Source organism: Thalassophryne amazonica, chromosome 20, assembly GCF_902500255.1.
Source record: "Thalassophryne amazonica chromosome 20, fThaAma1.1, whole genome shotgun sequence".
Lineage (NCBI taxonomy): Eukaryota > Metazoa > Chordata > Actinopteri > Batrachoidiformes > Batrachoididae > Thalassophryne > Thalassophryne amazonica.
Window position 1 is genome coordinate 66,368,650 of NC_047122.1, and position 22,208 is coordinate 66,390,857.

Consider the following 22,208-nt stretch of genomic DNA (forward strand, 5'->3'; position numbering starts at 1 on the left):
GAACCATGTTAACTCAACTAGTAATTTGCATCATTTTTACCAAAATTGGAACAACTTTAACTTTTGACCCCTGTACAAACTGACACTGACCTTTGTCAACATTCTTGCTGTTTTTAATCCCATAACTCCATAGAATTCAGTCACAGATAGTCCAAACTATACCTTTTTGGAATCTTTATGATCAGGCAAATAATGTGGTATAGGTTTCAATATGATTGGAGCATCTTTTAATTTTGACTCCTGTATAATCCTTCAATTGACCTCTACCTGAACGCCAACTGAAAATTGAAGTGGCCAATCGGGTTTTTTTTAAAGAAGACTGAGGACAATTTCTGCCAAGTTTGATGCTTTTATCACCATTTGCAGGATTCTGCTCTAAATATTCTCTTATCTGCTGCACTAATTCAGGAATACTTTTTCATATGGAACGATACGATGTAATGGAGTACACTCTTTGTGTAATGTAAACATTCACATTCCATAATAAATTGTAATTACCGCCGACAAGGAGGTTATGTTTTCGGTCAGGTTTGTTTGTCTGTCTGTCTGTCAGCAGGATAACTCAAAAAGTTTTGAACGGACTTTGATGAAATTTTGTGGAGTGGTTGGAAATGAAATGACAAGAAGAACAAGTGATTAAATTTTAGTGGTGATCCGGATCACGATCTGGATCCTGATGCTAACGCGTTAGCATGTCTATGGCATTTTCAATGTTAAAAGTTAGCATTAAGCAGTTGCATCTGTCATCACGTTCAGGTGCATTTGTTTTCAAATTGTAATATTTCTTAAATTTATTTTTGTTTATAGAAACTTTTTGTGGAGTGGTTGGAAATGACAAAAGGAACAAGTGATTAAATTTTAGTGGTGATCCAGGTCACAATGCTAACGCGTTAGCATGTCTATGGCATTTTCAATGTTAAAAGTTAGCATTAAGCAGTTGCAGCTGTCATCACGTTCGGGTGCATTTATTTTCAAATTGTAATATTTCTTAAATTTATTTTTGTTTATAGAAACTTTGTGGAGTGGTTGGAAATGACAAAAGGAACAAGTGATTAAATTTTAGTGGTGATCCAAATCACAATGCTAACGCGTTAGCATGTCTATGGCATTTTCAATGTTAAAAGTTAGCATTAAGCAGTTGCAGCTGTCATCACGTTCGGGTGCATTTATTTTCAAATTGTAATATTGGCACTCTCAGAAGCACTCTCTGAGTGCTTCTAGTTGTAACTGTAATAAGTCAAAAGTGGCATTGCTCATTTTCAAATACATCTTTCATGAAAGACCAGGAACCTTCTTCAAGTTTGCGCTACTGTGCTGCAGCACGCTGGCACTACTTAATAAGCAGGAGCAATGCAATTAGGGGACTTGATGTTCTGAGGTCTTCATGTTCTCCTTGACTGCAGACATTTTCTTCTATGGATTAGTAATCAACAAGAAGATTCTTCCAGGCCATAATCTTTACACATTTGTTTTCCAGTGCACAAGGATCATTTTCTTGGCAATAGCTTGAGTGATGAGGAGTAACTTACAGCTGATTATTAGGTGAAAACAGGTGGATCTCCTCCTGACAGGATAAGTGTAGAGGAGCATGGGATGGTGCAACCAACAGCTTCACAAAGACTGATAACATTTCCCAGAAGTGTTTTACGGGCTGTGCCACTCCAGACAGCACGGAACACGTCACATCTCCTTGTGAAGAGTATGAACAAGTGTCCATCTGGATGAGATACTCCTTTGTTAATCCAAGCTTAAAAAAAGAAAGATTTTTTTAAATATTAAGTAGACACTCAGGATTATTCCAAACTGCAGTATTACTTAAGGGCAATAAAACAGTTTGTAATTTTACAAAATGTCCAGCACAGCGTAAAAGTTGTGGGTGGTGTTTGACAGATTGGCTGATAAATGGTAAATCTGCTTCCTCGAAGTTGATCCAGATGTCTGACTGTTCAGGACGGGTCTATCTCTATAGGCATTGTTCATTGGGTAGGTGCTACATCTCTAGTAGTTTTCCAGATCCATCTCTTTCTCTCCTTTTTGTAAATTAGGAAGAAATGAGGGTCCGTGAATGGGGCACCCACCGTGGAGACACACAAACTCCCTCTATGCTCAAAAAAAGCAACAAAATAATGTGAGCGACCTGTTCTGTAGTTGTCGGTACACTAGTGGAAGAGTGTTGTAGTCAAGCCCCAGAAACTCAAGGCCAAGGTCAAGACTTAAAAAAAAAAAAGAAAGAAAGAAAGACAGATGTTCACAGAAAGTCTAAGAAAAAGCACTTTTATATCCAAAAATATGGTGTATTATCAAAGGAAATTCAAGAAAATGTAAATACGTTATATTGTGCAAGTTGTTTGTGAAGATAATATTTTTAAACAGCAAAACTCGAAAATACTTTGATTTTTCATGACATGACCAAAACCAAGGTCAAAGCTGAGCCATTGAAGACAACAGGTAAGGCCTGGGGGGGGGGGTTAAAGTGCCTTATGCTGCAGTCACTATCTGACGATTAGTTCAGCGTTTGCCGACAGAGACTGAAAATTTGATTAATGTTGACCAGTGCTGAGATCTGCTAGACTCTGTAGGAGTTACATTGATGTCAGTTGGGCAAAGCTGATGTTCCTTGTGGTCCCAGAAAAATTTTCAACAAGTTTAAAATCTTTGATGTTCATGTTAAAACGCTAGCTAGAGTTTAGCTTTGCCGCCACCAGTACGTCACCATTTTGGATACTAGGGCTCAACCGACTATTGGCACTGATTATAATCAGTGCCAATAAGGGTTCAACCGCAGACTGATAGTTTCATATTATATGGACCAATTATCGGCCTGGCTGATTATCGGTGGCAATAATTGGTCGACTTCTAGCCGTTAGTGCTCTGTTTGCTTCCGCCGGCCTCTGCTGTCCAACGCCAGAGTCTTGACTGGACGCACCACCTAGTCTGGATCTTGAGCATGAAGGACTATGTAGAACCTGTCTTGATGGTGCACCCGTGGCAAGTGACAAAATCACAGATAGAGTTTATATAGACTACACGTGACATTTCAAACACCGACTCTATGCTACTGCTCCACGGAGTGCGCTACCAATGCCAAACTTCGAGCTCTGCCAGTACGATGTCACCCTCCACTAAGTTATGTCAACCTGCGTTGAAGACAGGAAGTTTGGACCCCTGGAGCAAATCGTGTTTCACACAGACTTTTGAGAATCCTCTATGTGGACCACTTCACGTCTGTGTGAAAACACACTTAAGGTCGAGGTCGAGCTTTGAGGCACTTCAACACTGACAGTAGAAATGAGACCAACTCGATCTCATATATCAGATTATAATCAACACTTCACCAGTGTTAGAGGTGAACTTAGTTTCTTCATGACTGGCAGCTGTTGCCTTGAAAATACTTTAAACAAAAAAGACTAATTAATAACATACTGAACAGTCAGTGCAGCATACAACAGGAAATAAATACAAAATGTAGTGGCACAAAAAGTTTTCAGAACCCTTGATCCCCCCAAACACACACACACTTTTATAATCTCAACAAACAATTAAAATATTTCTCACATATCACGATTATTATTCAATTTCATTTCATCACATTTTAAAAAATAATCATCCCACCAGACTGTGTCAGATTTGTCAGTTCAAACTGTCAGTGAAGATAAACTCTGTGAGAAGAAACACAAACTTTAGGCAAAGAAGTATTTTGGGCAAGTAGACTGAAGTGGCCTCGATTAGAGAAACTCCATAGTGCGACTTTTGTCTGATGTGTTCTCTTTTTAAAACGTCATTGAACGACAACGGTGAGGGTTGCATCTTTTATTGAAGTTAATAGTGCGAGTTCCACCAGCGGGTAAATAATCCCTGCCGGAATTGAACAATATCCTCAGCAGCATATGTTCTTATTCATCTTAAAATGCATGAATTCCGTGTCAATTTTTTAAAACTCTAGTGTGAATTCCTTTAAAGTTCCTCGACAGGTGCCCTGGTGATTTCCACACTATTCCTTTGAAACAATTTGGTGTCAAGAAATTTCTCTCATGTCACGCAATTGTCAAAAGTGATAAACGCACTCAGAGGCTCCAGTGCTACCAGTGTTTCTATACAATATATATATATATATACACTCAACAAAAATATAAACGCAACACTTTTGGTTTTGCTCGCATTTTGTATGAGATGAACTCAAAGATCTAAAACTTTTTCCACATACACAATATCACCATTTCCCTCAAATATTGTTCACAAACCAGTCTAAATCTGTGATAGTGAGCACTTCTCCTTTGCTGAGATAATCCATCCCACCTCACAGGTGTGCCATATCAAGATGCTGATTAGACACCATGATTAGTGCACAGGTGTGCCTTAGATTGCCCACAATAAAAGGCCACTCTGAAAGGTGCAGTTTTGTTTTATTGGGGGGGGATACCAGTCAGTATCTGGTGTGACCACCATTTGCCTCATGCAGTGCAACACATCTCCTTCGCATAGAGTTGATCAGGTTGTCAATTGTGGCCTGTGGAATGTTGGTCCACTCCTCTTCAATGGCTGTGCGAAGTTGCTGGATATTGGCAGGAACTGGTACACGCTGTCGTATACGCCGGTCCAGAGCCTCCCAAACATGCTCAATGGGTGACATGTCCGGTGAGTATGCCGGCCATGCAAGAACTGGGACATTTTCAGCTTCCAAGAATTGTGTACAGATCCTTGCAACATGGGGCCGTGCATTATCCTGCTGCAACATGAGGTGATGTTCTTGGATGTATGGCACAACAATGGGCCTCAGGATCTCGTCACGGTATCTCTGTGCATTCAAAATGCCATCAATAAAATGCACCTGTGTTGTTCGTCCATAACAAACGCCTGCCCATACCATAACCCCACCGCCACCATGGGCCACTCGATCCACAACACTGACATCAGAAAACCGCTCACCCACACGACGCCACACACGCTGTCTGCCATCTGCCCTGAACAGTGTGAACCGGGATTCATCCGTGAAGAGAACACCTCTCCAACGTGCCAAACGCCAGTGAATGTGAGCATTTGCCCACTCAAGTCGGTTACGATGACGAACTGGTGTCAGGTCGAGATCCCGATGAGGACGACGAGCATGCAGATGAGCTTCCCTGAGACGGTTTCTGACAGTTTGTGCAGAAATTCTTTGGTTATGCAAATCGATTGTTTCAGCAGCTGTCCGAGTGGCTGGTCTCAGACGATCTTGGAGGTGAACATGCTGGATGTGGAGGTCCTGGGCTGGTGTGGTTACACGTGGTCTGCGGTTGTGAGGCTGGTTGTATGTACTGCCAAATTCTGTGAAACGCCTTTGGAGACGGCTTATGGTAGAGAAATGAACATTCAATACACGAGCAACAGCTCTGGTTGACATTCCTGCTGTCAGCATGCCAATTGCACGCTCCCTCAAATCTTGCGACATCTGTGGCATTGTGCTGTGTGATAAAACTGCACCTTTCAGAGTGGCCTTTTATTGTGGGCAGTCTAAGGCACACCTGTGCACTAATCATGGTGTCTAATCAGCATCTTGATATGGCACACCTGTGAGGTGGGATGGATTATCTCAGCAAAGGAGAAGTGCTCACTATCACAGATTTAGACTGGTTTGTGAACAATATTTGAGGGAAATGGTGATATTGTGTATGTGGAAAAAGTTTTAGATCTTTGAGTTCATCTCATACAAAATGGGAGCAAAACCAAAAGTGTTGCGTGTATATATATATATATATATATATATATATATATATATATATATATATATATACATATATACACACACATACAGACACACACACACACATAATGTACTGGACAAACCCTCCATGACATCACCTGGAGGTTTTCTGAAGAGCAGGTTGGAAATCTAAAGGAGCAGTGCCAGCTGTCATCATCTTGGCAATGACTCCTCCCAGCCCAACCATAAATGGGTAAAGAGGAAGAATGTGGGCACGAAGAATATTGCTTCCACTAGCCCACTTTTTTCCAAGTTTGGAAGCTGGCCAAGGCTAGCATGTGAGATCACCTGAATTAAGATGACTGATTAGTGCATTTTGTTTTTCGTGTTTTTTTTTGTTTTTTTTAAATCACTGACCTCTGGTTGTTATAACGACTGGATTGGGTCGTGTGAATAACAAAAATTTTGACCTGCATATTGTATCAGTAGCTGTGATAATGTCACTTATCCAACATCTTCAAACTGCTAATTATTGCAAACATACAAATGTTTAAATAAAATACTAACTTCCCTCAAATACTTCTATGATGGTCCATTAATACAGTTTCCCACATATCAAGCCATATTATCCCAGATATAAATACTCACAAACGATAAACGCGGTCAACAGCAGCTAGCTGCCTCTGGTGGCGGGTCCTCAATCTGGCACACTGGCTGTCATTCAAGGTAACCACGCCCCTAATTATTCACAATTTTATGGCTTAAAATAGCATAAACCAGTGAGTTACTTATCCATTCTATATTTATCCAGATCCACCTAAAAATGTAACTCATGTGTAGAACCTTTCGATTACGGGGTTATTCCACAGAGCACCGTTCCATCCCATTTAATTCAAAATAGCACATCAGGGCACGTTTTGAAGCATCGTAGTAACTTCTTGATCGTGCTCCATCGGGGTAAAAATGTGAAGCAACACCAGCGTTTGTTGCAGTTTTGATCACGTCTGGCCGAGGGTGCAGCTCCTTTCTTTCATTATAGGGCAGGTTGCCAGGTCTGCACTTTATAAGGCAGCATGTTAGGAGGCAAACCAGACTAAGCTGTTTCACCTCGTTTTTTTAACTTTTTAGGATCATGGGTGATCGTAGTAGAAGGGTACCTTGCGGAATAGTCCTGTTATCAGCCCGTTTTAGGAAAACTGAACCAGTCCCCAAACCCCACACACAGCCACGTGATTGAGTCATTCAATTTTCAACTTTGTGATTGGCCACATCAATTTCTGATGCAGAACATCCAGCTCATTTGTGCTTGTCAGCAACAATGATTCTGAGAAAGTGCATATCGTCGGCATATAGAACACAAATCTACAGAAAAAAGTCCCTTTTCCCAGTTCAGCACACAAGCTGTTATTTCGACTTGGCTTTGCAGTCGAGTACTCGTTTAACTTTCCTAAATATGAAGACAGCAATGCTCGTACACACAACCGCAGTGATCACATATAATCCCACAAAGAGAGCCGCATCGCCGCTCCTGTGCAGACCTGAGTACACCGTCATCCGACCCAAGTAATCCAGGTGTGTTGCATGAATCTGAGCCAGGGTGCAACAAATTAAGAGAACGTGGAATACCTGATGGCTTTGTCCCACAAAATCACACCGTCCGGGAAAACAGCGCTCCACGACATGAGACGTGAAGAAGAAGGCACTGCTGAGAAAGAGAGCTACTTGGCCAAAGTGGAAGGAAATCGCAGGATCTGTGCTGGACGCAGACCAGGATAAGAATCTGTGGAACACGGGACTGATGTCCCAGGCATAGGCGAGGGTCGCGGGCACCACCTGGTGCACCTTACGCACCCACATTGATGAAGTGCAGTTGCAGTATTTTCCGTAGCAGCAACCGAAGCATGAGAGGCAGCTGAGGACGGCGGCAGTCGGCATGAAGATGTCTTGCACATAGCTGTGCCAGCTCCCTTCTATGCTGTAGTAGAAATGAGCCACGGCGCTGCCATACTGGTAAAGTGCCACCCCGATGTAATCCACAGAGTAGAAGACATAGTGAGAGAGCTCAGACTTACTCCCAAGCAGGTGAGCTGCCGTGCTGCACGAAGTGTAGATCAAGGAGGACGTCAGCAGCATGAAGAGCGGCCAAGAGTGATGATCTGTGACAAAGTCCACAGTCTCAGCAAGCTGGCAGAATTTCACCAAGATGACTAAAAACCCCAGCAGGTGTGTCCAGATGTTTATGGTCTCATTGTGGCACTGGAACAATGACAGGAAGTAGTAGCGCCAATTCTGGTGGAGCGGTCGATAGCCGGTGTAGACGCATTGCTCCCTGAAGTGGCAGGGAACCTCTGTGTCTCTCACAGTGCTGGGCATGGAGGGCGCCGCCTCGGTCAGCATCCGCGGAACCTGTCGGATCTGCTGCAGGCTGATGAACAGCCGTCCAATTCTCTCCATTACCATCGTCGTCATGGCTACCGGCTGACTGACACCACTGGGGTAGTTCCTGTCAAAAGAGTGGATGTTCAGAAAGACAAACAAGCCAAGGAAGGAATTTTCTGGAGTATAAGTCGCACTGGGCAGAAAAATCCTCTTTTGGAGTGGGGTGGGGTGGACCATACAAGTTGCACTGGAGTATAAGTCGCAACTTTTATTCTGTGTCATCAACTCTTTATTTGGGGATCTTTTTGCACTGTTGGTATTTACTGTTTTATTATTGGAAATGATTTTGTTTATGAACAAATGAATTTATTTATTCGGCACAAAAATCAACAATAACAAAAACTCATAAAAAGAACAACTTAACAGTATACCCGTGTGATCCAAAGGGTGGAGGCAGAAGCAAAGCTTATAAATACCCATCCCTTTTTACTATAAAAATAAAGAATGTATACACACACACACTATATATATAATATATATATATATACATACATACACACACTCATAAAAACAAATACAAAAGAAGCATGCATGAACAATATAAATTAATCAATGAACTAAAATTTCAAAACACAACCAGACAAACAATAGTGCACAATGAACAAACCCAAAAACAAAATGAGTAAAGCTAATTTTTCAAACTATAAGTCATTTTATTATTTTTGTAAAGCCTTTGTAAAGCCAACTAAGGTACCAAGTACTTTAATATTATCAGGACAAGTGCATTTACTACCTTGAATCCTGGGAAAGCCCTATAAAAGTAGTTATTATAATTATTAATAACAAACACAAGATTTTTTTTTCAGTATGTAAGTTGCAAGACCTTCAAACTACTACTGCCTCCCAAAGAAAAACAAACAAACAAAAAACAGGACTTACACTTGGGAAAATATGGTAAATTCCGTTTGTCACCATTTTAAATAAATAAACTATTTCTCGAATAAACCAGTTTCTGGCATAATTAGAGAGATTGTTTAAAAAGTAATTGAAACTATTCTTCAGTTTAAAATCTGTTTTAAACAAAATGATGTCACACACATCACCAAAGAGTTTGCAGAAGTGGAACAAACAAACAAATAACCTAAAATTATTTAACAATGAATCCAAAAAAGTACAATATAATAATAATACAATAATTGTTAATCAGTAAATTTAAAAAAACAAAAAAAATATATTGATCAGTAAATCAAATCAAATCAATTTTATTTATATAGCACCAAATCACAACAAACAGTTGCCCCAAGGCGCTTTATATTGTAAGGCAAAAGCCACACAATAATTACGGAAAAACCCCAACGGTCAAAACGACCCCCTGTGAGCATGCACTTGGCGACAGTGGGAAGGAAAAACTCCCTTTTAACAGGAAGAAACCTCCAGCAGAACCAGGCTCAGGGAGGGGCAGTCTTCTGCTGGGACTGGTTGGGGCTGAGGGAGAGAACCAGGAAAAAGACATGCTGTGGAGGGGAGCAGAGATCAATCACTAATGATTAAATGCAGAGTGATGCATACAGAGCAAAAAGAGAAAGAAACACTCAGTGCATCATGGGAACCCCCCCAGCAGTCTAAGTCTATAGCAGCATAACTAAGGGATGGTTCAGGGTCACCTGATCCAGCCCTAACTACAACCCCTGGCAAAAATTATGGAATCACCGGCCTCAGAGGATGTTCATTCAGTTGTTTAATTTTGTAGAAAAAAAAGCAGATCACAGACATGACACAAAACTAAAGTCATTTCAAATGGCAACTTTCTGGCTTTAAGAAACACTATAAGAAATCAAGAAAAAAAGATTGTGGCAGTCAGTAACGGTTACTTTTTTAGACCAAGCAGAGGAAAAAAATATGGAGTCACTCAATTCTGAGGAAAAAATTATGGAATCACCCTGTAAATTTTCATCCCCCAAATTAACACCTGCATCAAATCAGATCTGCTTGTTGACATTGACCCCATGACATTGACCCTATGTGTCTTTTTGCAAGGAATGTTTTTGCAGTTTTTGCTCTATGACAAGATGCATTATCATCTTGAAAAATGATTTCATCATCCCCAAACATCCTTTCAATTGTCCAAAATATCAACATAAACTTGTGCATTTATTGATGATGTAATGACAGCCATCTCCCCAGTGCCTTTACCTGACATGCAGCCCCATATCATCAATGACTGTGGAAATTTACATGTTCTCTTCAGGCAGTCATCTTTATAAATCTCATTGGAAAGGCACCAAACAAAAGTTCCAGCATCATCACCTTGCCCAATGCAGATTCGAGATTCATCACTGAATATGACTTTCATCCAGTCATCCACAGTCCACAACTGCTTTTCCTTAGCCCATTGTAACCTTGTTTTTTTCTCTTTAGGTGTTAATGATGCCTTTCGTTTAGCTTTTCTGTATGTAAATCCCATTTCCTTTAGGCGGTTTCATACAGTTCGGTCACAGACGTTGACTCCAGTTTCCTCCCATTCGTTCCTCATTTGTTTTGTTGTACATTTTTCGATTTTTGCGACATATGGCTTTAAGTTTTCTGTCTTGACGCTTTGATGTCTTCCTTGGTCTACCAGTATGTTTGCCTTTAACAACCTTCCCATGTTGTTTGTATTTGGTCCAGAGTTTAGACACAGCTGACTGTGAACAACCAACATCTTTTGCAACATTGCGTGATGATTTACCCTCTTTTAAGAGTTTGATAATCCTCTCCTTTGTTTCAATTGACATCTCTCGTGTTGGAGCCATGATTCATGTCAGTCCACTTGGTGCAACAGCTCTCCAAGGTGTGTTCACTCCTTTTTAGATGCAGACTAACGAGCAGATCTGATATGATGCAGGTGTTAGTTTTGGGGGTGATTCCATATTTTTTTCCTCAGAATTGAGTGATTCCATATTTTTTTCCTCTGCTTGGTCTAAAAAAGTAACCGTTACTGACTGCCACAATCTTTTTTTCTTGATTTCTTATAGTGTTTCTTAAAGCCAGAAAGTTGCCATTTGAAATTACTTTAGTTTTGTGTCATGTCTGTGATCTGCTTTTTTTCTACAAAATTAAACAACTGAATGAACATCCTCCGAGGCCGGTGATTCCATAATTTTTGCCAGGCGTTGTATAAGCTTTAGCAAAAAGGAAAGTTTTAAGCTTAATCTTAAAAGTAGAGAGGGTGTCTGTCTCCCTGATCTGAATTGGGAGCTGGTTCCACAGGAGAGGAGCCTGAAAGCTGAAGGCTCTGCCTCCCATTCTACTCTTACAAACCCTAGGAACTAGAAGTAAGCCTGCAGTCTGAGAGCGAAGCGCTCTATTGGGGTGATATGGTACCTGATTATTCAAAAGCTTATAAGTAAGAAGAAGAATTTTAAATTCTATTCTAGAATTAACAGGGAGCCAATGAAGAGAGGCCAATATGGGTGAGATATGCTCTCTCCTTCTAGTCCCCGTTAGTACTCTAGCTGCAGCATTTTGAATTAACTGAAGGCTTTTCAGGGAGCTTTTAGGACAACCTGATAATAATGAATTACAATAGTCCAGCCTAGAGGAAATAAATACATGAATTAGTTTTTCAGCATCACTCTGAGACAAGACCTTTCTAATTTTAGAGATATTGCGCAAATGCAAAAAAGCAGTCCTACATATTTGTTTAATATGCGCATTGAAGGACATATCCTGATCAAAAATGACTCCAAGATTTCTCACAGTATTACTAGAGGTCAGGGTAATGCCATCCAGAGTAAGGATCTGGTTAGACACCATGTTTCTAAGATTTGTGGGGCCAAGTACAATAACTTCAGTTTTATCTGAGTTTTAAAGCAGGAAATTAGAGGTTATCCATGTCTTTATGTCTGTAAGACAATCCTGCAGTTTAGCTGCAGTTTAAATGCAGCAAAAACAAGCAAACAAACAAAAATCTTGATCAGTAAAAGTGGCAATTAATAAATAAATATAATGTCAAGATCAGCAAATTTAAAAAGTTTTTAAAAAATCTTGATGAGTAAATGCAAAATTGATTGATGTGTCATTAAACTAGGGCATTATTTGTCTGCTAATCGGCAAATACATTAACCAGGGTCGGGACAAAAGAACTGGTTCTCACATAAAGTTCTTCACCTTCACAACTCGTTGAGTGAAGCAGGCGCAGAGCTGAACTATGTCATGTGACTTTTTCTACTGCATGACAATATGAACATCTAAACATTCTTTTGGCCTCTTCGCTAATGACTGCTAGCATAGGCTCCAGCCCTCGTGACCCTTAATGGGAAAAAAAAGGTTCAGAAAATGAATGAATAGATTTAAAATCATCGTAGGCCAACATCCAATCTGTGAAATCTCATACTAATTCATTTAAATGTCAACTCTTGCAATTAGCTCAGTGGTGTCGCATCCTGCTGTGATTCGGCGGCTAATTACTGCGATAGCACTTCAATACAAATGTGGATCTGTATTCTTTTAGGTTAAATGTAAGTTATCATGTTTGAGAGCTTTAGGATGTGTTTTTAAATTAATACGTCAACAATGCAAGTAGGGATGGGTATTGATAAGATTTTATCGATATTGATGCCATTATCGATTCTGCTTATCGATCTGACTGCTTATCAATTCCCTTATCGATACCTCGTGAATTTTGCACTAAAAGTAGGCTTTACAGGTTTTCTATGTATTTAATTGTCTTAAAGTAAATAAATATGAAATTGGTCACTGTATCCTTGATCTCTGGACATAAATAAAAATAAACAAAACGGTGTTTCGCTTTGAAGTTATTAATTCAGACTGGACTCTATCGTTCTAACTTGACTCGGCAGAGAGCCGCGCAGCATTTGGAGCTGTGTGAACAGAACGGACGACGATTCTCGTCTCTTTACAATACAGGAGTCCCAGTTAGTGACTTTAATCCGCACAAAAGTGACTCACAATTGACATATTCAGGGATGAAAGTGGTGAAAAACAAAAAAGCTGAAACACAAAATTAATCCCCAACACCACCTGCATGAAAATGTTTGAATACTAGAAGCTCTGAAATGCAATCTGGGACTATTCCAGACGATAAACTGCAGTGAGTGCAGCATCCATTTAGTGAGGAAAAAAAAAAAAAAACTTTCTTATTCAGATTCATTCCAGTAGTATTCTGCTCTTACTAGGATGCAGCAGTTTTCTAGCTTTGCAGATAGTTCTGGAGGAAATCACTGAAGAAATTAACACATTCTGGGTTTTCATGTATCCCATAATCCCTTGCACACCAGAGTCGCTGCAGTCAAAACAACATAGAGAATCAACATGATGACAATTGTAAATTAATATTATACTACAAAAATGTAATTTTTTTATGCTTTTCATCACGCTAATAAGAGACTGCTGCATGATACCCTAAAAACTTGCTAAAACAATTATAACAAATAATCCGTGTCTGCTACGTTTAATCTGCGTGGAATTTAATAAACGCAAACCGAATTTCAGACATATATATTAGTCTGGAACAAAGAGGACAAACAGTGTTGTAAAGAACAATAATCAAGACGTTAAAGAGCAAACTTCACTTTCCCCCAGAACGACATGAACAGGAAGCGATTGTAGCTCACAGCAGCTCCCTTTAAAAATAACGGAGAGACAGACTGTGATTCTCACGTTTACATAAAACAAACACAATAACAACGTCTATAAACCCAGAGAATATATTCACAAGAGTTTTAGGCACAAAATAAAAATAGTTTTATGTTGCGATGTTAATGGTGTTGTCTGTGTGCAGCGGTTAAAGTGCAGCGTGATCAGAGCGTCTCAATGCAGTTCTCAATGTTACTGAGATCTCGCAGCGCGGCGACCTCTCCAAAGTTTTGTAGGATTTGAAACCTAAAAAGCCTCAATAGAAAATATGGTTTGACCGAAACAAACTGCCATTAAACTTAAATAAGACAGGGATGAAGTGGAGGTGTAAGAGTCACTAGGTGTTCACAGGAAACATTTATTTCTGTATGTATGTATGTATTTATTTATGTATGTTCATTGTTATAGACATAGACAGCTCTCTTGCTTGCCTCTACTGGTGGTTGGCTCTCACTGCGGTATTGTATCACTTCCTGTTCCGGAGCACAGCGGTGTTTTTCTGTATCTGTTAGCTGTTTAATCTGCGCAGTTAGATTGATCTAGTTATCTAGATTACGATTTGTTTCCCAGTGTAATCTTTACGTGCCTTAACTAAAGCACTCCTTCTGCTGAATCACCTCTAAATTATTTACACATTATTCACTTTGCGTGTTTTTAGGAATCCGCTAGCTTAGCGTAGCTACTAGCTCTTAGCCGATTTAGCATGGCGGCTTCTCCTGTCTCTCCCGCACTTTTCTGCTCTGGGTGTGAAATGTTTAGTTATTCCTCGGCCTCCTTTAGCAGTAACGGTACTTGTAATAAGTGTAGCTTATTCGTAGCTTTGGAGGCCAGGCTGGGCGAATTGGAGACTCGGCTCCGCACCGTGGAAAATTCTACAGCTAGCCAGGCCCCTGTAGTCGGTGCGGACCAAGGTAGCTTAGCCGCCGTTAGTTACCCCCTGGCAGATCCCGAGCAGCCGGGAAAGCAGGCCGACTGGGTGACTGTGAGGAGGAAGCGTAGCCCTAAACAGAAGCCCCGTGTACACCGCCAACCCGTTCACATTTCTAACCGTTTTCCCCACTCGACGACACACCCGCTGAGGATCAAACTCTGGTTATTGGCGACTCTGTTTTGCGAAATGTGAAGTTAGCGACACCAGCAACCATAGTCAATTGTCTTCCGGGGGCCAGAGCAGGCGACATTGAAGGAAATTTGAAACTGCTGGCTAAGGCTAAGCGTAAATTTGGTAAGATTGTAATTCACGTCGGCAGTAATGACACCCGGTTACGCCAATCGGAGGTCACTAAAATTAACATTAAATCGGTGTGTAACTTTGCAAAAACAATGTCGGACCTCTGTAGTTTTCTCTGGGCCCCTCCCCAATCAGACCGGGAGTGACATGTTTAGCCGCATGTTCTCCTTGAATTGCTGGCTGTCTGAGTGGTGTCCAAAAAATGAGGTGGGCTTCATAGATAATTGGCAAAGCTTCTGGGGAAAACCTGGTCTTGTTAGGAGAGACGGCATCCATCCCACTTTGGATGGAGCAGCTCTCATTTCTAGAAATCTGGCCAATTTTCTTAAATCCTCCAAACCGTGACTAACCATTGTTGGGACCAGGAAGCAGAGTTGTAGTCTTACACACCTCTCTGCAGCTTCTCTCCCCCTGCCATCCCCTCATTACCCCATCCCCGTAGAGACGGTGCCTGCTCCCAGACTACCAATAACCAGCAAAAATCTATTTAAGCATAAAAATTCAAAAAGAAAAATAATATAGCACCTTCAACTGCACCACAGACTAAAACAGTTAAATGTGGTCTATTAAACATTAGGTCTCTCTCTTCTAAGTCCCTGTTGGTAAATGATATAATAATTGATCAACATATTGATTTATTCTGCCTTACAGAAACCTGGTTACAGCAGGATGAATATGTTAGTTTAAATGAGTCAACACCCCCGAGTCACACTAACTGTCAGAATGCTCGTAGCACGGGCCGGGGCGGAGGATTAGCAGCAATCTTCCATTCCAGCTTATTAATTAATCAAAAATCCAGACAGAGCTTTAATTCATTTGAAAGCTTGACTCTTAGTCTTGTCCATCCAAATTGGAAGTCCCAAAAACCAGTTTTATTTGTTATTATCTATCGTCCACCTGGTCGTTACTGTGAGTTTCTCTGTGAATTTTCAGACCTTTTGTCTGACTTAGTGCTTAGCTCAGATAAGATAATTATAGTGGGCGATTTTAACATCCACACAGATGCTTTGCTCAAAAAGTAAATGAGTCCACCCACCACTTTAATTATATCTTAGATCTTGTTCTGACTTATGGTATGGAAATAGAAGACTTAACAGTATTCCCTGAAAACTCCCTTCTGTCTGATCATTTCTTAATAACATTTACATTTACTCTGATGGACTACCCAGCAGTGGGGAATAAGTTTCATTACACTAGAAGTCTTTCAGAAAGCGCTGTAACTAGGTTTAAGGATATGATTCCTTCTTTATGTTCTCTAATGCCATATACCAACACAGTGCAGAGTAGCTACCTAAACTCTGTAAGTGAGATAGAGTATCTCGTCAATAGTTTTACATCCTCATTGAAGACAACTTTGGATGCTGTAGCTCCTCTAAAAAAGAGAGCATTAAATCAGAAGTGCCTGACTCCGTGGTATAACTCACAAACTCGTAGCTTAAAGCAGATAACCCGTAAGTTGGAGAGGAAATGGCGTCTCACTAATTTAGAAGATCTTCACTTAGCCTGGAAAAAGAGTCTGTTGCTCTATAAAAAAGCCCTCCGTAAAGCTAGGACATCTTTCTACTCATCACTAATTGAAGAAAATAAGAACAACCCCAGGTTTCTTTTCAGCACTGTAGCCAGGCTGACAAAGAGTCAGAGCTCTATTGAGCTGAGTATTCCATTAACTTTAACTAGTAATGACTTCATGACTTTCTTTGCTAACAAAACTTTAACTATTAGAGAAAAAATTACTCATAACCATCCCAAAGACGTATCGTTATCTTTGGCTGCTTTCAGTGATGCCGGTATTTGGTTAGACTCTTTCTCTCCGATTGTTCTGTCTGAGTTATTTTCATTAGTTACTTCATCCAAACCATCAACATGTTTATTAGACCCCATTCCTACCAGGCTGCTCAAGGAAGCCCTACCATTATTTAATGCTTCGATCTTAAATATGATCAATCTATCTTTGTTAGTTGGCTATGTACCACAGGCTTTTAAGGTGGCAGTAATTAAACCATTACTTAAAAAGCCATCACTTGACCCAGCTATCTTAGCTAATTATAGGCCAATCTCCAACCTTCCTTTTCTCTCAAAAATTCTTGAAAGGGTAGTTGTAAAACAGCTAACTGATCATCTGCAGAGGAATGGTCTATTTGAAGAGTTTCAGTCAGGTTTTAGAATTCATCATAGTACAGAAACAGCATTAGTGAAGGTTACAAATGATCTTCTTATGGCCTCGGACAGTGGACTCGTCTCTGTGCTTGTTCTGTTAGACCTCAGTGCTGCTTTTGATACTGTTGACCATAAAATTTTATTACAGAGATTAGAGCATGCCATAGGTATTAAAGGCACTGCGCTGCGGTGGTTTGAATCATATTTGTCTAATAGATTACAATTTGTTCATGTAAATGGGGAATCTTCTTCACAGACTAAAGTTAATTATGGAGTTCCAGAAGGTTCTGTGCTAGGACCAATTTTATTCACTTTATACATGCTTCCCTTAGGCAGTATTATTAGACGGTATTGCTTAAATTTTCATTGTTATGCAGATGATACCCAGCTTTATCTATCCATGAAGCCAGAGGACACACACCAATTAGCTAAACTGCAGGATTGTCTTACAGACATAAAGACATGGATGACCTCTAATTTCCTGCTTTTAAACTCAGATAAAACTGAAGTTATTGTACTTGGCCCCACAAATCTTAGAAACATGGTGTCTAACCAGATCCTTACTCTGGATGGCATTACCCTGACCTCTAGTAATACTGTGAGAAATCTTGGAGTCATTTTGATCAGGATATGTCATTCAAAGCGCATATTAAACAAATATGTAGGACTGCTTTTTTGCATTTACGCAATATCTCTAAAATCAGAAAGGTCTTGTCTCAGAGTGATGCTGAAAAACTAATTCATGCATTTATTTCCTCTAGGCTGGACTATTGTAATTCATTATTATCAGGTTGTCCTAAAAGTTCCCTAAAAAGCCTTCAGTTAATTCAAAATGCTGCAGCTAGAGTACTGACGGGGACTAGAAGGAGAGAGCATATCTCACCCATATTGGCCTCTCTTCATTGGCTTCCTGTTAATTCTAAAATAGAATTTAAAATTCTTCTTCTTACTTATAAGGTTTTGAATAATCAGGTCCCATCTTATCTTAGGGACCTCGTAGTACCATATCACCCCAATAGAGCGCTTCGCTCTCAGACTGCAGGCTTACTTGTAGTTCCTAGGGTTTGTAAGAGTAGAATGGGAGGCAGAGCCTTCAGCTTTCAGGCTCCTCTCCTGTGGAACCAGCTCCCAATTCAGATCAGGGAGACAGACACCCTCTCTACTTTTAAGATTAGGCTTAAAACTTTCCTTTTTGCTAAAGCTTATAGTTAGGGCTGGATCAGGTGACCCTGAACCATCCCTTAGTTATGCTGCTATAGACGTAGACTGCTGGGGGGTTCCCATGATGCACTGTTTCTTTCTCTTTTTGCTCTGTATGCACCACTCTGCATTTAATCATTAGTGATTGATCTCTGCTCCCCTCCACAGCATGTCTTTTTCCTGGTTCTCTCCCTCAGCCCCAACCAGTCCCAGCAGAAGACTGCCCCTCCCTGAGCCTGGTTCTGCTGGAGGTTTCTTCTTGTTAAAAGGGAGTTTTTCCTTCCCAGCAGCACTCACCACTGAAAACCCTGTAGTGGTTAAACACGAATACGTGTGGTTTTGTTTTCCGGTGGCCCTCACGGCCCCCTTGATCTTTTTTCTGTTGCCGCCCCTGATGAGACAGAGCGCTCTACATTAAAATGACTTTAGGAGGTTTGGTCACTCAGGCTGGTTAATTTATCTACAGGTCAATCTGTCAAACTGCTCTGAAGTTCGGACAATAAAATAAAACCAAGAAAAAGAAGGAAAAGGGGGAAAAAGAGAGAAAGACACCGTCTGATAACCCAAACAAGTCGCCTCACTTTCACTTTAGTTTCTCTTAAGGAAAATGATAATCTCTCACCTTGTAGTTTCTGCTTTTTTTTGCACCTCAGACGCCTGGATTAAAAAGAAAAGTAAAAGAAATGAAAAGAAAAAGAAAATTACCCAATTGAAAAATCTTATAGTAAAGTCGGTCGTTTACGAAAGCGACACTCACATCAAGCTCCTCGAAATCTCCACAGAACCAGAAGTGTTATGACTTCGACTTGAGAATAAAAGCAACGCAATGGAAGTTAAAACCCGCTTGAACAAATAAAATTCTAATTTTTACACTTAGATCGAAGTATTTAAATTGGACATATATGAAATCATGAAAAAAAACTTTAAACCCTAACTATTTCGAAGTTTTGTTCAGTAGGTGTTCAGTGTTCAGTCATCGTTCTTTAGGCTGTATAGACATGTGTATGCAAATTAATCACTTAAAAATATTGATATGATCTTATGTGTGGTAATTGTGTTACATGTTACTCAGTCGTTTAGTCTCCAGAGTTGGATTTTTAGACATTGGAGGCAAATAATATTTCTGCTTTTCTTTGTTTTGTTTTGTTTTCTCAGAAATTTTATTTTGAAAACGTAGTGGAAAAGCAGTTTTGTTTGACTTGTGTCGTGCTCGACATCTTATGTTAGATCAGGAAGAAGGAGGTTTTTCAGAGGAAAAACTTGATATTTGGGCGTCAACATTAAGACAACATAAGGCGGGACACAAAAAAGATCAGTTCTGTGAAAGTGGACAAAATGTTACTGCTATTGTCGTCTGATTAATCCTGTGTATGGAAGTTGACAAAAAGCTGAAAGTTGAAACTGAGATAAACAACGCATGAAAAATTTAAAAGGAAAAATAAAACTGATATTTTTGTTCCCCTCATTCGTATAACGTAGAAAGTTGATTTATTATTATTATTATTTTTTGTTTTGTTTTTTTGTTTGTTGTTAGTAGAAACCTGGGTAAATGCCGAAAATCCAGGTCACAGGTCAATAATTAAAAAATGTCAGAACTCGACAAAACCAAAGCAAAGAGGTTGGTTAATAATAAGTAATAATCATCCTTCAGCTAAAAGCTGTTTTCTTTCAAAGCAAGTGACTCTTCCATCTGTCCACCAGGGGGCAGTGTTTTCTTCTACATCATGACAATTGAAACCAAACGTACATTCTTCAGACTGTAGAATGAGCTGGTCTCACTCACAGCTTGATTTTGACTATATCATAGTTTTAACGCATTACTTTGAATTCATCCACTCATTTGTTTGTTTGTGTATTTTGTAGTTACACGTGTATTTGACAAAGGTTACATTTTCTTGAACATGTGCCTTAATTTAACAAGAACAGTCCATCTTTGTACTTCTGAAACTTTCTCCCCGCTTTGATGCGACCTTTCTGCTGAAGTCACACTGACAGTCTGTAAAATTAGAGCCTCATTTCATTTCTGGGTGGGATCATCGCAGTCCAGGGAGCTGAGCTTGAAACCAGCGAACACTTGGCATTTTCCTTTTTAAACCTCTTGACTAAAAAGGACACGGTGTCAGAGAGTTACAGTCCCTAAAGCGCACATCTTCTGGCCTAATTGGGTGGAGTGGTCCAGCCAGATATGGAGGTAGCTCGATTCCCTCAGGGCTCTGATGATGAGCCCGATGTGCCTTCCTTTCTCAGGCTCTGCCTGCTTTTGCTGAGTAGTTTGTTTTTGGCCTTCACACAGTATATCATCTGTCACATCTAATGGGAGCCGGTGTGGAGCGCACGGGGCACCAGAAGGTCCTGTGGGTCCATCTTCATTACTATTTCCACAGCCATAGATAACTCCTTCATCTCTGGAGAACTCTTTGCTGCCGTGAAAATTAATAGTCTCTTTGGCGATAAACTGTGAGGACATCCCAATAAAACACTCAATTCGAACAACGTTAACGTATTTCTAAGTTTTACAAAAGTAGAAATGCAGTTAGTGAATGGACACCCGTAGACAAGTCCGTCCCCTCCAGTTTGTTAACACAAAAAGAAGGAAGTTTATTGTTCTTTTTTTTTTCTTACTGTCTTTTTTCTTTGACTATTTTGTTTGATTTTTGTTGTATCTGAGTGAAATTTTGTTGCATTGGTGTCTAATAAATTCAGTTCGATCACTTTGATTTGATCAATTCGATCAAAAAAACGGAAATATAATAAATGCTATCATCTCGTAAGATTTAAATTTCATGAAACAATGACAAACATTTTTAAATCTGGAGAACTTCACACACACACACACACACACACACACACACACACAAGACCCTTCAGCTGCTCCCTTGTTTTCACTTGGGGGCACCGCAGCAGATTCAAGGTGGACCTGCATGTTGATTTGGCTAATATTCTTAGCTTCTCCAAACCATTGTCCTATCAGTGTTCTGTTTTGGTGCCATTCATCCTTGACCCAAATACATAATGCATAAACACATCAAACAGCAAATGTCAGCTCTCCCCGGTTTTTGTGTGATCGAACACACGCATGCGCGCGCACACACACACACACACACACACACATGCAAACGGCAGTTGGCTAATATACAAGAAGAAGAATACGTACATATATGTATATATATATATATATATATATATATATATATATATATATATATATATATATATATATATATACATATTACAGGTTTGTTAAATTAAAAGCATCTGCTTACAGGAGAATGCAGAAAAGACAAGCTGGAGAAACATGAGAGCTGATATTTGCCATTTGGTATGTTTATATATTTTGGGTCAAGGATGAACAGCACCAAAAATGAACATTAATAGGAGTAATATTTTTAGAGAAGCTACATATATTAGTCAGTCATATATCAGTCCAGCAGGGGGTGGTAAATCATCTATATATTAAAAGCGTATGTGTGTGATTTTATTTAGTAAGTTCAATGTAAGTACATAATATAATTGTAAATATATTAAAAATACATGGATGACACAAGAAAGTGAAAACATTTATTTCCATTGTGGTCCATTTAAAATTCAAATGACAAAACAGAAGTAATCATAAAATAAATAAATAAAAATTAATAATAGTGTGTATATGATAACAAGAACCAAATAAATCTATAAATACATTAAGACAGCAAATTAACATAAAAAAAATTACACAATTAAAAGGAAATAAAAGGGTTGAGTTCTTCTAAAAACTGTTGAGGTCTAAGGTTCTAAAAACATTCTGAACTCATGCATCATTTCAACTCATTATAGAAACTTTGCTTAATTTATTACCACCCTTGAAAAATGTCAGCTACATACTTTATAAACACGACCCAATCTAGAGCCCGTGGATCCCTACGGGTAACACGCTAGTATATATGC

At 39.7% G+C, this 22,208-nt stretch overlaps 1 protein-coding gene across 3 annotated transcripts; it reads right to left on the reverse strand.

Moving 5' to 3' along the window:
- Nucleotides 1–1,536: 1,536 nt before the first annotated feature.
- Nucleotides 1,537–19,044, reverse strand: paqr7a (progestin and adipoQ receptor family member VII, a). 3 transcript variants are annotated; one of them, XR_004558253.1, is made up of 2 exons: nt 18,907–19,044; nt 1,537–1,747 (listed from the first exon to the last, which is right to left on the reverse strand). XR_004558253.1 is itself a non-coding variant. In XM_034161305.1 (2 exons), exon 2 carries the CDS (start codon nt 8,147–8,149, stop codon nt 7,085–7,087), a length of 1,065 nt encoding a protein of 354 aa, XP_034017196.1. In that variant the 5' UTR covers nt 8,150–8,183; nt 18,907–19,044; the 3' UTR covers nt 6,119–7,084. The 3 variants fall into 3 exon arrangements, 2 of the variants coding, with proteins under 2 accessions (XP_034017196.1, XP_034017197.1); XM_034161305.1 differs by lacking the exon at nt 1,537–1,747 and adding an exon at nt 6,119–8,183; XM_034161306.1 differs by lacking the exons at nt 1,537–1,747; nt 18,907–19,044 and adding exons at nt 6,119–8,183; nt 12,209–12,279.
- Between the last annotated feature and the right edge of the window lie 3,164 nt (nt 19,045–22,208).